An 18,384-nucleotide genomic window follows, 5' to 3' on the forward strand; every position below is an offset into this window, starting at 1 on the left:
TCACGTTCACAATTTTAAGTTCATAAGAAATTCATTTTGAGCCAAAAGTCTTGCTGAATGAAAATGAAACTGTAAATCTTCACGAAGATAGCACAATTTATTTCCAGCTGTCGATTTTCAATGGTAATTGTTTATTTTTGAACTGTTTCTTGGGTTTATTTTAAAGTAAATAAAGCACTTTTGGGGTATTAAACTAGAATATAGAAATGCTGCAAAAAAAAAAAATAAAGAAATAAAAAAAATTTGGTATAAATAAAAATGAAGCATAGGTTTTAGATTATTTTTCTTGTCTAACAATTTTATGCAAGCTGCAGTTTTATTCATTGTAAAAGAAAGAAAAGGAAATGTTTTTGATTTTCTTTTTATGAGGGTACCTTAACTGAGTTAAAATAAAAATTACTTGTCTTACAATTTCAAAAATTATGTCCTCAAAACATTTAAATATCAATTTAAAAATATATAATATAATTAAGTAGACTAAAGAACTACAGATGAATTATTTTTTATCTAAAAAGACTTAACTCCATATTGAGATAAAAAAAAAAATAAAAAATAAAAAATAAATTAACATATTTTATTTATTTATTTTCAGAAGAAATTTTTTTTTTCAACAAAATTTACAGAAAACTTTAGTTAGACAGACAGCTTTAACTATAAATGAAAAATATCAATTTTTGAATGTTCCAATTGCTTTATGAAAAAAAATCAGCCAACAAAAGAAAGAAAAAAGTAAAAAAAATTACAAAAGCTTTTTTCTTTTTTTGTAAACTGCAATTATTTGTACTTTTTGGTTAATTTACTCTGGATAATCAGACTTTCACTGTAATTTTTAAATTTTTAGTTTTCACTAATTTAATCATAAAATTTATTAAGTTAAAAACTGAGTTTGCTACATAGAAAAATTTCGTTAAGAAGTTATTGGCATGCTTTAAGCATCGAAATTTCAAAGATCATCATCAGGAGTGCAGTATTTTGCTCACTCTAAACATGAACTTTTTTTTAAAGCGAGGAATTTATTATTACGAATTATTTTTGATTTGACTTCATATTGGTTAACATTGTTTGAATTTTATCAATTACCTTGTTATTGTGCCCCAAATTCCTGAGTCAGTCTCCGTATCATCCTGCAGAAGTTCTTCGTACTGCTTTCCGGGCTTTTTTGACACCTGAAACCAAAGTAAATCCCTTTCTGAACAACTATTTTACATAATTTCAATAAAATTGCTGCATAAAACTGTAAACTCATGAATAGTCATTTAAAAAGATAGGAGAAAATTACAACAATTATACTAATAAATACATGGATAAAACAGGTTCAGTACGCAGATTGTTTCAGACAGTGATTTCATATTTGACGATACAATTTAGATTGGTTTCTGAATAAATTTTGTTGACTTTTAGTGTTGATTATCTGGAATATTTAAGCAGTAAAATACACAAGTGAGTTTTACAGATGTAAAATAATAATATATATCCGTCATTGTTCTTCATGTATATGCTAATGCATTCTTGGGTTAACTGCCACTTTAGATTAGATTTGTTTTATGATTTACTATAAATATATTATGGGGAACACAAAAAGTTCATCCTGTAAAATTTAAGTACCTTGAAGATTTCAGCAGCATTCACCCCATACCTTACCAATGCAACCATGGCCAAATTAGGCAAACCAGACAGGCTTTAAAATTTAGATTAAATTTAGAATAGATTGGTTTTTATAATTTTTCTTCCTTTTAAAGATGAATCTTGAAATGTTTAGATTATTTTGAAAAATGCTTCAAAAGAAATGTCTTGCTTTATGAATATGAATTTCTTTTATTTGTTTAAAATTTTCAATTTTTGAAAAAGTGGCCTCATGTTTTAAAAAATGTCCACTGCTAAAAATGCTTGAACTTTTGGGAATTTAGAATAAGGAAATTTTGCCTTAGACTAATATGGAAATTATACATTTTTTTTCAGCAATACAATGTAGTTACTAAGATGGTGTTCACGCAAAGTAAACAATAAAACTTTGCAATTCAAAATTTAATTTTTGTAAAACAGCCAAAAAAAGAAATATGTCGGCATTATATTACCGTTGGTACAACTGATGGAACCAGAATAATAGGTGTTATCAAGCAAAAGGTTAATGAGAGTGTATAAGAAAATTAGTTGCCAGGATATGAATTACAAGCAAGTTATAACCTTTTTTCTGTTTATATTAAAATGTTAATAATAAAAATTAATAATTTTCAAAAAAATTTCCTTTTTTTATTATTTTAAAGCACAAAACATGCTTAGAGAATGTAGGATAAGATATTATAACATATGTAGGACATGCATACTTTGGATAACTAATGTTACGCAAAGAATGAGATATTTATATTTATTTACACTTGTCTGCATTTGACAGATAAAAACTTGTCCTACCAAAGAGTAAATTAGGAGAATCATTTAAGCTTATTAATCATACACTTGATTTACTTGTTACAGTTACTACTAATTATTATTGATGTAAAGTTACTTTATTAAGTTACTTCATTAATGAATTTACAGCTTGAACTTTTTTAGCAACATAAGATATTATTCTTAAGCAAAGAAATTATGTATTAAAAATGCAGTTATAATAATAAATTTATACAAGAATATAGAAATCAGTAAATATATACCTTCACTTTTATAATGTGACTTCTAAAATCACTTATAAGCACTGCTACATTTGAAGAATCGGATAATGTTTCAGTATTTTCACTTCTAAAGAAATGTTATTTATATTAAAATATTTATATTAAGTACAATTTGGAACATATAGAATGAAAATGCTTGCCCTAAAGCTATTTATAATCATAAAAACAATTTAAAATATTTATATTAAGTATAAACAGTACCATTTGCAACATACAGAATGAAAATGTTTACTTTAAACTTATTTATAATAGTAAAAACAAAAATTTTAATTATCTTGTAAGACATAATAAGGCGATTTCCTTAAAATATATCAACAAGTATTTAAATAAAATCCGTTAGAAACCTTTTATTAAATATTTTTAATATACAAAAAAAACATTTATTTTACAGAAAGAAAAAAAAATTGTTTTTTCAACTAAATTTATTAAGGTTAAATTAAGTGTCCATCAAAAATTTTAAAAAATGTTTAAGAGGTAAAAAAAATTAACTAGTGGATGCGTGAATAAATTGAGTAAATGAGTCAAAAAAAGGTCATCTGCATGAAAAGTTATTATAAAATTACAAACTTTCCAAATCATTGATTTAAATAAGACAAGTTTTACATTATAGAAAAATTTAATAACATTGGTATTCAAATAATAAACAAATTAATAATTTAATAAAAATATAACAAACCCTGATATTTCATAAATTTCTGCTGATCTTCCTTCCCGTAATCTCAAATCCCATGCTCCAGGATTAGCTTTAAGTTGAAAGTAACCCTGTGGGGATAAATTGCACCATAATAAATATAATAAAATTCTTATTAAATAATATTCATCTAAATCTGAAAATGTCATAACCACAAGAACATTATTTTTCAGTTATTTATAAATTTTAAATTCATTAAGAAGGAACATGGCTAAGTACAAATTATTTTTAAATTTATTAAAGTTTTAGTGCATAAATGAATAATAAATTGTGGACTATGAATTAAGATGATTAAAGATGATTCCTCATCTATGGAACAAAGTGTTCTTTACATCAAAATAATAAAGAAAAAAAATGTAAAATAATAATGTAAAATGTACAAATAAACAAGTTTGTGAAATAATAAGTCATTTTAGAACTATAAGCAAGTATTATCATCAACAAGGAGAAAAAGATGTCAGAAGTATATTCTGCGCATCTGTACAGATGAAGGTACTTATATTGGGTAAGGGTTAACATTATTTAAACCACTTGATTCTATTTATTTTTTTTTAAATTACTGATTTAAATCACCTGATTTTATTTAAATATTTTTGAAGTACAATTTATAAATATATTCTAATGGTTGTAATGTTTTAAAATGTAAATTTTATTGATATTGAAGGTTTTTTTCAAGAGAAATAATGAAATAGGTACATAAATTATTTGATGCTCAAAATGAGTAATAAAAAACAAAAAGAACTGTGGATAAAAATGGCATGAAACTTTTAAATAATAAATTTTTATAGGCTGCATGTAAAATTTTTTGTTAGATAAACATACTTCAATTGCCTTCATTTCTTTTTATATTTTCTTCTACAAAAGTCTACTTTTAAAACTTATTAAATATGTAGTTAAATATACATTAAATATGTATATAAATAATGAGGAAAGACTTTCTCTGTCAGAAGTTATTAGTTCTTCATCATTTTATCATAAGTTCTAAATTTTTTATTACTTCTGTATTGCTTTTTTTTAATTATTATATACATTTTCTATAGTTCCTGATCAAAATATTTTATTCCTCATTTAAAATGTAACTTAACAAATCCATGAGGGTCTTGAGTTTAATAAATTTTCAGTAATTAGTTTGTAATAATGAATCTTTGAATCCAATGTTTAATTTGTAAAAATTATCGAATATTAACAATTTTGAGTTGTTGACGCCAGAAGCGCCATCTATGAAAATTTAGTGTATCGTATGAATCCGATGAGCTCGGATGTGTGAACAGAGCGTTGCTCTAATTGAGTTATGTTAATAAATTGTTGTTTAATTATTACAGTCCGCTCATGAGATTTTGGAGAACTTTTATTTTTATTATATTGAGAATTTTGCAAAACTGAGCTATCGTCGGACCCACGAGTTATAAATACTTTCTTAATTATACTATTCTCTATTATGGTTCTTTAATTATACTATTGTTTTTGAATAATATCAAGCGTTACTAATATATTTTAACACAATTTTGACTGGTAAATCTAAAACATTAAAAAAAAAACTGTTTCAAATTTTAAAAATAATCATAACTTTTACTAACCCTGGTACCAAAATGAATTTCATCTGGTCTATTTGAAGATTACAGTATTTAACTCTCTAGCCCAAAAGAAAATCTTATTTTTCTTTGATACTTTATATTCTTTACCTCATGCAATAAAGAAAAATGTTGGAAGGGAAGTAATTATGCAATTTAGCCAGTGTAGTTTAACACCTTAAGGGTTAAAATGTTCTACCAGATTACTAGTTCTATTTACTGTGTAGTTATAACAAAACACAAAGGAAAGAAGATTTGAAACTAAAAAACTATGAGGTTAAGTAAATCATTCTTACTATATTCAAAATATCATACGTTTTGCTAAAATAAAAATAACACTTAGGTATGATGCATTTTCAATAAAATAAGGAAGGGTTAGTTAAGGTTCTTCAAAATAAAAGCGCACATTCCTCTATAACGGCTAAAGAAATAGATGACTTAAGAATGTTAGACATCAATCTGTGATTATAATATTCATTTCTCACAATGTCTTAAGGTGTGCAAATTCATACCAGCTTTAACATGTAGTTTATCAGTGGTCTGTCCAGGCTGAATTTACTACCATTTAGCGGTACCTTCACAAATTCAACTTTAGGAAAAACGGCAGCTTCACAAAATACTTTTTCTCAAAATTTTATTTTTGTATTCCTTGAGAAACGATAAATCCATATTTTCGTGTAGAGTTTTAATACAATTTTTAATTTTTCACAAATTATGTCTAAATTTTCACAAAATAAGTACCTCTCAGAAAAACTTATACAGACCCCTGTTTATAATCTTGAGTGATTTGTAAATTTGAATCATGACAGTAGCATTAAAAATGCAAACTGTTATTTTTTAATTAGGAACTGCTTTATTCCAGAAGATACCTGTTTTTAATTATTTCATTTATAATTTTATATTTTAATTAATTTTACATTTTAATTTTTATTAATTTCTCACAATTTAGATTTTGAAACGTGCCCTTACTCCCTTCTGCCTTAACAAATGTAAGGCAATGAATTTACATAGTACAAATTTACAGCAGGCTAAAAAAAAAAAAAAAAATTTGAAATTATGATTACTGTGTCTTGACACTGATGACAATGTTTCTGATAATACTGAAATATTTGTCTCTTAACTACAATATTTGTGCTTAACTACAATATTTGTTACTACAATATTAGTGCTTTTATACTATGTATTTTGCTTCATTAATATAACAAATAATTCATTTGACAAACCAAATTAGCCATGACTATTGTATCCACTACTTCAGGCTTTTTCTTTGTGCCCAATGTGAACTGTAAACCCCTGGGTGGATTTCCTGAAGATTGTTCAAAACAATGCCCTAAAATAAATTATTAAATAAAATCATTCTAGCATTGGTCAATAATTTATAATCTAAAGAATGACAACTTCTAAGTAAAAAGGAACATTAAAATTTTTATTATCATTCTATATTTATTCTAATCATACATAATTTCAATGCATCTAATTCACAGGGTGCGTAGCCAAATCTTTCAACAAAAAATAAGCAGCTTTTAAGCACTCAAAAAATATTTTTAAGCATTATGTACATTGACAAAATGTAAAATAATTTTCAAAGACTTTACATGATCGTGATAGAGCTAGTTTCTGACCAAGAACTCTTTTCTTGATTATATTAGCCATTATAAAATAATCAAGAAATTTTTCGGTTCAATTTCAGAGGGTGGAAATGAAGCCTGAAATCGAGAGTATCTTGCAAAATGTGCATGAGAGTGTAAAAATCTCACCGAACCCAGCTAAGTAGACGCACATGCAGGCTTGCATGTATTTCATCAAACATGTAAAATGATTGGCACTTTCATACGCTACCAACCGAGGGTACACCGAAATAGATTGTTGTCGAATGAATTGCAAAAACGTTCAATAGGACAATGCGAAAAGCAAATTTTTACATAATACATGGCAAAAGCCGACAATACCTTTTTGAAAATCTTATTTTCGAAAAGGCACTTTTAAAACACCAAGCACACACACACAAAAACATTAAGCACTTTTTAAAAACACACAATGAAGAAAGCACCTTTAAGGGCTTTTAAAAAAATGAAAATCGAAAATAAGCACCTTTAAGCACTTTTTAAAAAACCTTTTCACCATGATTCAAGCTTAAATAAAAAATTTCATAGTCTATTTTTTAATTTGAGTTTTCTGTTCTTTGACACTTTGTATGAGTATTTTAAAAGTCTTACCTTCAATAAGAAGATGTTCTAATTCAAAATCAGCATGAACATTGCTTTCAACCTAAAAATATGTACCATAAATATATGATTTGAATTATTATGTTAACATCTCATGCACCAATAAAATTTTACAGTCAAGTTCTCACAAGTAGAGTAGTATATAAATCTTGTATAAATAGAACACTATTAAACTATTCATTGAAAAGCAGAAATTCATTTAAATAATTTTTAAAATAAAGTTAAAAAATATTAACATAACAGACTTGATGTAAGAAAATAATCAAAGAAACATTCCCAAGGTCAATTGTAAGAAGGAGCAATAAAAATAAATCATCTTTATTGCAATTAATGTAAGATTATTTTAAGCAAACAATGGTTTGATGAAACTAAATATTTACACCAGTAAGAGAGAACAAAGAAAAGATAATTTGTAAGTCAAAATATTAAAAGATTCTGGATTTTAAATAAAAATATTATGAAGCATGTTTACTAAGAGAGTTAATTTTGAAATCTTCAATACGGTTATAAAAAACAGGTTTTGTTCAACATGCAATTGATTTTGGAATTGATGTAATATAAGAATATATAAGAAAGTTAAAAGTTAAGAAACTGAAGTTCAACTAACACAATTCATGACTGATTGACGAAGTTATAGTGAGGTATTTTACTTTTGAAGATAGAAAGATCATTGAAAAAAATATGGGGTAATTTATAATTCGCTACACGGTTTGAGAAGGCTATAGCAAAAAAACTAAGGTGACTACAGTAAACGTTTCATTAAATATAGAAATAATTCGAATTTTATTCACAACTCTTGCCGTGTGAAACCTTTGTCACTAGGCCTACATCAGCACGATCGTCCAGTTCCTGCCAGATCAATGGGCTTGACAGCATTAGTTCTGATTCACACAATATAACTGAACCACGTGACGAAAGAAAATGAAATAAGAAAGAAAAAATCCCACAAGGTGTCAATTTTGTTAATTGAACCATATTGAATATAGTCTGGTAGGAATATCATATTTATGTATGTTGTGATGAAGACAGGGCTAAAAACTGTAAATCATGAATAACTGATTAATAACATGCACATGAAAAGAATTGAGTGATGGACATATATTTGTCTAAACAAATTATGGCAAAAAGACCTAGTCAACAGACTTATAAGCAAGGGGTCTTAAGACTAACAGAGTAGAACCTCGTAAGACTATCGATAGACATTGAAAATGATAAAAGTAGGTCAACAATTAAAATTTATAAGACTCTTATTCTACCTGTATTGCTCTATGCAAGTGAAACATGGACACTAAACGCAAACACTCAGCGTACTCTTGGGGTTTTTGAAAGGAAAATCCGTAGAAATATTTTTGGCCCAGTACAGGAAAGGGGCTGTTGGCGAATCAGATACAACTTTGAATTATATAGACTCTATGGACAGCCACAGATAGTGCAGGTCATCCGAAGCAATAGATTAAGATGGCTTGGCCATATCTGGAGAGGTCCAGAAAACAATGCAGTATGAATCGCCACCTTTAAAAATCCTTCTGGATCTTGGGCCAGAGGAAGACCTCCAACAAGATGGCTGGATGACACTACTAAAGATCTCAAAGTAATAAAGATTAACAACTGGAAAAAAGTCACCATGGATAGGAGGCGTTGGAGGCTACGTGTGGTTAAGGCAGCCAAGGCCTGCAAGGGGCTGTCGTGCTGAAGAAGAAGGCCAACATAAAATGACAAAAATTTACGTAAAATTGTATGAATAATAAGTTAATAATGAATAGGTTAAAAAATTCATAATTTATGATAAGTATGAAAAAATTATGCTCAAAAAAATATCTTCTCACTGCAAAAATATTGACGATGCAAAAAGGAAGATTGACAAGCATGTTTTTTAAAATATTTGGAAATTTTGGTTTAAACACATTTTTCTCTTCTTAATGCAAACAAACAACTTGAAACAGTCTTCGGCCGGCGGGGTTCGAACCCACGAACTCTCAGACATGGGCCCAGCGCCCTACCGACCAGGCTATCCCAACCCGCCCAATTTTGTTACTACTAGATTAGCATTATTGATGAGCCATTGAAACAAGATGATCACGAACAGGAAAACGAGAGATGCGGGTACACTGGATTGATTGAAAAAAGAGTTTGAATAACTGTTAACATAAATTATCAACATTTCAGATATTCAATGAATATAAAATTAAGATGGCATAACATATTAGTTGAGTTGTTTATCACTTAAAAAAGAGAGCTTAATACATATGCAATTTTTAAAAATATTATGTTTAACATAACAATATAATATAACAACATAATATAACACCATAAAATATTATAACAATATTTAATATAACATTTTACGGATATATTCAATGTTTTAACATTTAAATCAACATTATTCACTGTTTAAATCTGAAGAGCCTGAAAAATAAACTTTACTTGTTCCAAATGGATGTTGTCTAAATCATAAGGAGATTTCACTACTTCCACTAACCAGTTTTCAGGAGTTATCATTCCAAGGGTAAAGAGTGGGGTCGACGGTAAGCCAGAAAATTTGGCAAACGGAGCAAGACCAAAGTTGCCATCAGATCCAAACACTGGCTCCTCATTTAACACAAAACGGTAAAAGCTGCAAGTTAGAAAAATTGATTAAATAAATTTGCAATAATATCAGCATAAATTAATTTCGTATATAATACAATTCAATACAGCATGCTGTTCTTATTTGTATGTTTCCTAAAATACACATAGCGCATCTAAAAAAGTTCAGAGATTTACCATGAATTAAAAATACAAGCAGGAGAGATTAAGTAAGAGTAAGGAATTCAGATTAGAGTTGGAATGGAAACGCATACAAGATGGAGTCAAATTGAAATGAGCCGACGGAAATTTTGTCCCATGTTGAATAAAATGTACCATGTTCAATAAAATGTACAGGTGTACAAATTTATGATCAACAAAATAAACAACCATGTTACCGTCTTTCAATCAGTGCACCATATTTTCTGATACTCTCAGAATAGGGCAAATTTTATACAATTTAAATGAATTCAAAATGTTAAATAATTGACATTTTTCACATGGATGAGCAATGGTGCATATTTATGGAAGACTGATAGGAAAATCAGGTATATTGTATTAAATTCTGAAATAATTTACTACTTTTTCTAAATATTTAGAAGTGAAAAAAAAAATTTTTTTTAAAATAAAATACAACAAAATTAAAATTATTCACTCAGCATACGTAAAGCACAGGGTGGCCACTCAAATCAGATTTCAAATTTCCCTGATTTTTCCAGGTTTTCCAGATAAAAATCTTAAAATTTCCAGGTTTTCGTTTCCTTTTTCTTATAAAGTGTAGGATGTGTACAAGAAAAGTGTCTGTATTATAGAGTATTTTATTCAAAATGTTATTTTTTTAACATATCATTTTGAAAAAAAAAAATTTTTTTCGACAATTTGGCAAGACTTTTTATTTATTTTTTAATATTTTGGTACAAAATTTTGAATCAAAAATCATATATTGACCAACAAAAGAGCAAAATTAGATATTAATATATAATTGGTTCTTAAAAAAATCTTCTTTTAAAATTAAAATATGTTATAAAAGGTTAAAATGGAATAGAAAAAATTAGCATTAATGCAACAATTGTAACGATTTGTAGACAAACATTGCTTTGAGCGATTGTAAAAAAATGTGTGATTGGTTGGCTTGCTGAAAAAAATAATTCACAGATTTCTTTGAATGGGAATAGAAAAGACTTCAGAAAAAGCATGCAATGTAAAATCTATTATTATTAAATTATAACCAACTAATTTTTGTAGAATTTTACAAAGTTAAAAATATGAAAACATTTCGTCAAAATAGGAAGAAAAAAAATTACCACCAAAGCATCAGAACAAACTTGAGCCATAAATGGATTCAGCCCAAGGACAAAATTTAAAAACAGAAGCTAATATCCTAATCCCTTTTTCCACCTTCACCAAAATCTTTCTAAATTGCACAGTCCCTCAGCGGTCAAAGGTTTCTACATTCATTTAGCAATCGTGGGAGAATTTTGGCATTCTAGTTTAACCGAGCTGTAATGGAGCAAATTTTGATGCAAGCGAAGTATCGCTGAGTTGATATTTCAACTGTTTGGCGATACATTTCCGTTTAAAAAAAGTGGGTATAATGGATGAAATAATTTAAATTAAAAAAATTAGTAAATAATTTAAAATAGAGAAATTAAAAAAATTATCCAAGAAAAAATTTCCAGCTTTTCTTTAAAATTCTCTGATTTTTCCAGGTTTTTATCCAAATTTCCCTGATATTTCCAGGTTTTTTCCAGTATAAAAAAAATTTCCTGATAATTCCAGGTTTTCAAGGTTTTCCAGGTGGGTGGCCACCCTGAAAGCATGAGAAATATGTGAAAACACCTGTTGCCAAGAGAAGTTTTTTTTTTTTCAAATAAAAGAATTTGCAATTAATTAAAAAAACATGAGTCAACAAGAATCTGGTGGGTATTAAAGTAAATATAAGATTGTAAAACAATAAAAAGTGTAAACAAAAGATTTTTTCTGTATGATGTTAAAAAATGTATCTCCCATGCAAAGTTTTTTTTAGAACATCCCAGGGGTGGTATTTTTATTAATAAAACGATGCAACATTTTAAAAGTAGTCATGAATAATGTATCATCCTTTTACCAACCTGCGAGTAGACTTGATCACACAAAATGCAATTTCAGATCACTGTATCACTTCAATGAAAGATAATTAAAATAAAGCAATGTTTAAATAAGAAAAAATTCGAACAGATTCAAATAATTTAACATAAGATACAAACTTAACAAAGTTAAAAACACACAATTTCTATTTTTGACAACAAATGGGAATGATATAGTATTTTACGAGCAATGTTTTCATTATACATTGTTTTCGTTCATAAAGAAAAGCTTCATCTCTTATTTTAGCTCATTGTAAAAGCATTACACAATGTTAATTACACAAAAAATTGAGAATAAAACAAAATTCAAACTTTTGAATGCCAGACTATTTGTTCAATGGGCTATACTAAGGGTGAAAAAATGAATAAATGTTAGTCTATAAAACAAGGAGAAAAAATAATAACATTTACTTTTTTAGTTTTCAGCAATTTTAATTTTTAATTTAAATGATCTTATATTAAGTTATAAATTAAAACTAAGTTTAAATTTGAGACAAAAAAAACTTTTTAAAACTAAATTATGCAAATTCATGCATAAGAATTAAGCAAAATTTACCTTTGTAAAGGCATGGCAGAATGCTTATCAACACAGTTTAAGAAAATAGTGAAATGCGCGTTAATAACTCTTTGTAGCACCATAAGTATCGAAGACAATTTTGCCGCCCCCTTAGAAACAGGGTCAACAATAACCACAACTTCATGAGCAGGCTCCTCAGTATCAGCAGCAGGTATTTTTACCACACTAAAAAATAGTAAAAAAATCTCAATAATTACATATTTCATAGTTAAAAGGACTAAGGTTCAGATTTTGATGACATTCATATTTTACAACAATTTTTTTTCTTTCAGAGCATTGTTATTCTTCATTTTTTTTAATATTGAGACTTTTTTTTTTAGTATATTTTAAGTTTCAGGAATTTCCTTTTTTCAATTTTTTAGTATTTCTTTGGCTTTGGGCTTTTTATTACAATTTTGTTTTGAGTCATTTTCAGAACTCTGGCTTCCAAATAATGAAGAAAATCTCTAGTATATTAATAGGTGAAGTATAAACTCTTCGAATAAAAATAAAATTGTTTTTTAATAATACCATCTGTTAAATCCGATAAAATTATAAGCCACTAGATGGTATCTTAGTTATGGAAATGTAATTCCAAGCCACTAGATTGTATCTTAATTATGAAAATGTAATTACAAGCCACTAGATATCTTAATAATGAAAATGTAATTCCAAGCCACTAGATTGTATCTTAAATAAGAAAATGTAATTCCAAGCCACTAGATTGTATCTTAATTGTGAAAATGTAATTCCAAGCCACTAGATGGTATCTTAATTATGAAAATGTAATTCCAAACCACTAGATTGTATCTTAATTACGAAAATGTAATTTCGAGCCACTAGATGGCATTTTATAATGTGAATATAATAGATTGTTTTAAGAATTCAATGAAGGCATATGTATGCTTAATGTATTAAAAAAAACTTTGTTATTGTTTTAATCAAGAGCTCATCTTTGAATTTTACACCATCTTTTTCATAGCAATCACTTTAGAAGACATTTATTTAAATACTTTTCCCTAAATAATAAAGCATTTCTTGCATTTTTAAGAGAATTTTTTAAGGGCATTTAAAGGGATTTTTTAGGTCATTAAAATGTGGGCTCTTTTAATGACTAAAAATGACCGGGCTCAAACTCTAAATATATATGAAATGCTAACAATAAGCAAGATGCAGTTCATATACAGCAATATCACATAAGGAGAGAAGTTGTAGCTTCTGATAATGTTCAGCTTCTAATTATGAATTTATGCATGCAAGAAGTTTCTTCAATAATAAAAAAGAATGCATGCAAATACAAGTATCACATTTGTTTTCAGTAAAAGTATTAAAAACTGGAACCAATATTTCCAAACTTCTTTTTTCTGACTGAAATGGGAAAAACTAGAGAAAGAAAGAAGAAATTGTATGAAATTTTACAACTTATTCAAACATTAGTAAAACTGGTTAAAAATTAATGCATTCCATTTTCAACTAAAATTCTCTTTTAGTGTTTCTTATTAGAATATTTTATATGGATCACTTTATCATAAAAATGCATCATAAAAATATACAGTAGAATTTCGATCGATCGTCATTAAAGAAACCATTCATTACGAATGAAAGATGCAGAAAAATTGTGAATGTGGGTCAAATATCAAATAGTAACGGGGAAATGTATGAAGAAGAAATAGATTTGAAAAATAAATAAATTTATAATTAGTCTAAAATATTTTAATTAAAAAAATTATGTACTTAATGCAATCGTTTCTACGATGCAAAAGAATGATTAATAGAACACATTTACTTATACTTTAAAATGTTTAAAAATTTTGGTTTGAACACATTCTTTTCTTCTCAGTGCAGACAATAAATTTTCAACATTTATAACAAATTGATGCTCATTTCCTATAAGTTTATATGAATACAGAAAGCTTCCTATTGTTTCAAAGGCTCTGCAAATGTTTTCAATAGTTTTGGCCAAGTTCGCTTTCTCCATCGTTATCACGTTGCACTTATTCACCTTCTGCAACCATTTCCTAACCCAGTAACATTTTCCTTATTTGAAGTATAATGTTTAAATGTAATGTTTGAGGTATTTTCCCAAAATCCTCATTTTCTTATTCATCATTAGCAACAGGAATTAGTATTTTTCATCTCAAAACGAAAAATTTATATATATATTTTAAATTCAATAGAATAATTGAATGATAGAAGTGGGAATCTTCTTGCTTCAAAATTGATCTAAATGGGTATTTTAACATTATAAGAACAGTATTTGTAAAGGGATCATTCAAACAAAAAAATATATAGAGGAAAATGAAATATGCGGGAATAACAGATCAAGGTTCGACTACATATCCTTTTGCCTGGAAAACTATTAAAAAAATGTAATCAAATCTTAAGCTTGACTGCTTAATTGATATTTTCTTTTTGGGATAAAACTAGAGAACAGAAAATTTTTTCTTTTTTGAATATTATTACAGCTTATTTCACCTTTTTAACTTATGCTTCAATATTTAATAATTTATAGTTAAATATTATGCAAAAACAGAACTTACCAAACTAATTTTACATTAAAGTGCTGATATAAAGAGATTCACTAAGTGCCCAAACAACTTAAGCAAATTCAAAAATAATAGAAGTTTCGGCAGCACCAAGCAACATGGACTCAGTAGCTCAAAGCCCAATGTAATACAGGGTTCCCACTCTATGATGAGATTGAAATTCAAGGACTTTCCAGGACTTTTCAAGGACCTCAACAAAATATTCAAGGACCTTAATCTAAGACCAATTTTAAAAATTATTTTCTTCTATTTTACTAGAAGCAACAATGCTTGTTGTGGCAATAATTAATTTCAAATATAATACCTAAATGCTTTGCCTATATAGAGAGAAGAGAGTATATGTATTATGGACTAAAATTTATATTTTTTTAAAAACAACTCTACTGGTTTTACATATTAATTCACAAAATCATTTTCAGCACAATCTATAACTAATGGTAATGAGGTGTTAATGGTGAAATCCTTTAATCCTGTGTATTTCCATGTGAAGGCTGCATGAAAGACAAGAGCTAAATCTTAGGTATTCCATATTCCATGACCCCCTCCTCTCCTCTATTAAACACAGGGTGTATAAAAATCATGATTTTTTTTAAAAAATCAAAAAAATCGGATTTTTTTGATTTTAATCGGATTTTTTTGATTTTAATCATGATTTTTTTATAATTTCAATTCTATGGAATATAATCAATTTTGTGTACCATAGATTTAAAGTTGTATTGTATTACTATTGTTACTTATGGTATACATTGGAAATAAACATTACTAACCATTATCAACAAAATATTTCTTAATAATTTAAAAGCAAAAGGTGAAATAAGAAATAAACAATAACAAAGTGATTTCAAACTGCAAATCAAGAAAGAAATTGTTTATCAAACAATATGTGATAATTATTAATTCTACATCTACAATATCAAATTATTTAAACAATCATTTAATTAGTTTTATTTAAAGATTTAAACATAAGGACTAATTTAGCTGCCTTTTCTACACCCAATTGATTCCGTAGTTTAGTATGTACAAGTCCAAAAGTGGAAAACATCCTCTCTATCCCTGCAGTTGTTCCTTTTGCAGTACATAACAACTGTATTGCATCAAACTCTTTTTGACCTACACAGTTCTTTAGAAGCGCAATTGATTTCCACCATTCCAAGATGTTTAAAGATTCTAGAGATTCTTTATCAAACAAAGTTCCATTAAACGGAGGAGAGCGTACAATGAATTTTAGCAAAATACTTAATAAGGAGGTTTCTCCATACTTTTCTTTAACAAAGTTTACAGCTTGATCTTTTTCATTTAGTGTTAAACATTGTACTTCAGAATTAGGATCCAAGAGGTAAGCTAGGAAATGAGCTGGTGTTAACGCTTGTTCATATCGTTTAGTAAAAAAATTTTTGCAGCAATTATTATTAGAATCTTTCAGAGTTTCCTTTAAATTTTTCCAGATGTTGACAACATTTGATAAACTACAATTATCTTTTTGCATTTTATCTAATGCTACAGAAATGGGTTTTAACATTAAAAGCATATCTTCTGCATTTCTTTTAATTGCCATATTCATGACTTTTGTCCTGATATTGGTGTCGATATCATCCCTATTATCCTCACAAACTTGCATGAAAGTTGACCAATTCTTGATGTAGCTTTCTAATGAATCACACATAGAATTCCAGCGCACTTCAGTTGGCCGAATTAATCCAGTACCTTTAAGCTCATTGTATTTAGCTCTAATTATTTGATGATTTCGGAAATATGATTAAAATCAGTGATTTTTTTAAAAAAAATCATTTGATTTAAATCATGATTTTAATCAATGATTTTAATCATTTGATTAAAATCATTTACACCCTGATTAAACATCGTTTCTGAAATTATTCATCCATAATTTACACAACCTTCTCTAAATGTTATGCAGCAACAATTCTTTCTGAAAATAAAAATTAGAAGGAACATATCCCATTTTCACCATGTTTAAAAGCATTATTCGTTATGTGTAATCCACAACTGCCAATGAATATGACCTGGTGGGAATATTTCTCTTTTAATTCACACTGAAGCTTCTAATAGAATTTCCAATTGACATAGGGTCCATCCATGGATAATTGAAGTATTTTAGAGAGCTTTTAACCATCATCCATGCATTTGTAAAAAGAGGACAAAATATTTTCTGCAGTTCCATGACCCATAAATTGGGAGGTACGATACTTAGTGCAAACCTTATTATCAATTCCTTACCATAATGTCCATCTGCTTAGATTGTAGAGACTGATTTAACGTCTTATCAAAGAGTACAGTGTAGCAATCAACATTCTTCAGCTCATTTATAAGAATCCCTTTGAAGTATAGTGCCAATCCAAAGGAGCCCAAATAGGCTCACTTTGTGGCACTACAAAAAAAATTTCTCGCTATACAGCTATCAGCAAACATTTTGGAGAACAATTTACTAATCCCTTCACAGGAGTTACATGAATAATTACTAGTGATGCACTTCAGACTCCAGAGAATTTCAGCACCAAGCACATTCCTTTTGACCAGATAAGAAGACAATGTTACCTCGGCCACTAAAGTTTCTGTTTCACATGGGGCACACGATGTTGAAGGAGTATTTACACCAGATGAATTAGATGTAGATGTCCTTGGAAAAAGAGAACTCAGGGCATGAGACTGCTTTTTTTGTTTTACCTTTCTTTGATGTGTGATTTCAGAACAGATTCTTCCATTTTCGCGATATCGATCTCCTTCATGCATAATCGGCACTTGGCTCTGAACTTCTTTTCTAACATCGATAAAATCCATTCTTTATAAGCTTGATTATCCATCCATTGGGGATTAAAATAGCACTTCCCAGGCATAACTAGTCTAAACTACATAACACAAATACGAAGCCGTGCATTTGCGAATACGCTTTACAATAAAGTTTTGAAATGACGCAAACTTGTAAGGACAAGTGCGGATGGTAAAACGGCAAATTTATTGAAAACTACAAGGTACATATTGTTACGAAATTCGAGAGTATTTCAGTTTCGATAAGAAAAAGATCTAAGCATATGCGACAGAAGATGAAGTGGAGTCTCGCCCCGAACGCATTGATTGTCTGCTGTGCTCCGCGCGCTTGGCAGACACCAAGACGCTAGGCCCGGTTAGAAACGGTGGCGTTAAGAACTTGGTGAGAGAGCTTGAGAACAAAACAGAAAGAACAAGAAAGATCCGCGGGTGTTTTATAAAAAGGGCCGCCGGCAGTATTGGACAAATTCAAGGACCTATCAAGTTTTTCAAGGACCTAAGATGTTTTTCAAGCACTTTCAAGGACCTAAATTTAGCAAAAAAAAATTCCAGGACTTTCAAGGACTCTCAAGGACCGTGGGAACCCTGTAATAGTAATGCATGTTTGTTAGTTATGCACAAAAAATAGCACCACGTCTGAACCAATGGAGGAAG

At 28.3% G+C, this 18,384-nt stretch overlaps 1 protein-coding gene across 2 annotated transcripts in view; it reads right to left on the minus strand.

Annotated features, from left to right (window-relative positions):
• Positions 1-18,384, minus strand: part of Uggt (UDP-glucose-glycoprotein glucosyltransferase) — a 90,266-nt gene that overhangs the window by 24,488 nt on the left and 47,394 nt on the right. For both annotated transcript variants that reach the window (XM_087149348.1, XM_087149347.1), the window contains exons 26-32: positions 12,401-12,586; positions 9,578-9,767; positions 7,145-7,196; positions 6,152-6,258; positions 3,343-3,428; positions 2,649-2,733; positions 1,081-1,166 (exon numbers count right to left, since the gene is read on the minus strand). In XM_087149348.1, the coding sequence (XP_087005474.1) occupies positions 1,081-1,166; positions 2,649-2,733; positions 3,343-3,428; positions 6,152-6,258; positions 7,145-7,196; positions 9,578-9,767; positions 12,401-12,586 (792 nt within the window). The remainder of the gene's footprint in view (positions 1-1,080; positions 1,167-2,648; positions 2,734-3,342; positions 3,429-6,151; positions 6,259-7,144; positions 7,197-9,577; positions 9,768-12,400; positions 12,587-18,384) is intronic.

This window comes from Parasteatoda tepidariorum, chromosome 8, assembly GCF_982258835.1.
Source record: "Parasteatoda tepidariorum strain Cologne lab strain chromosome 8, Ptep-v5.0, whole genome shotgun sequence".
In the NCBI taxonomy this organism is placed as follows: domain Eukaryota; kingdom Metazoa; phylum Arthropoda; class Arachnida; order Araneae; family Theridiidae; genus Parasteatoda; species Parasteatoda tepidariorum.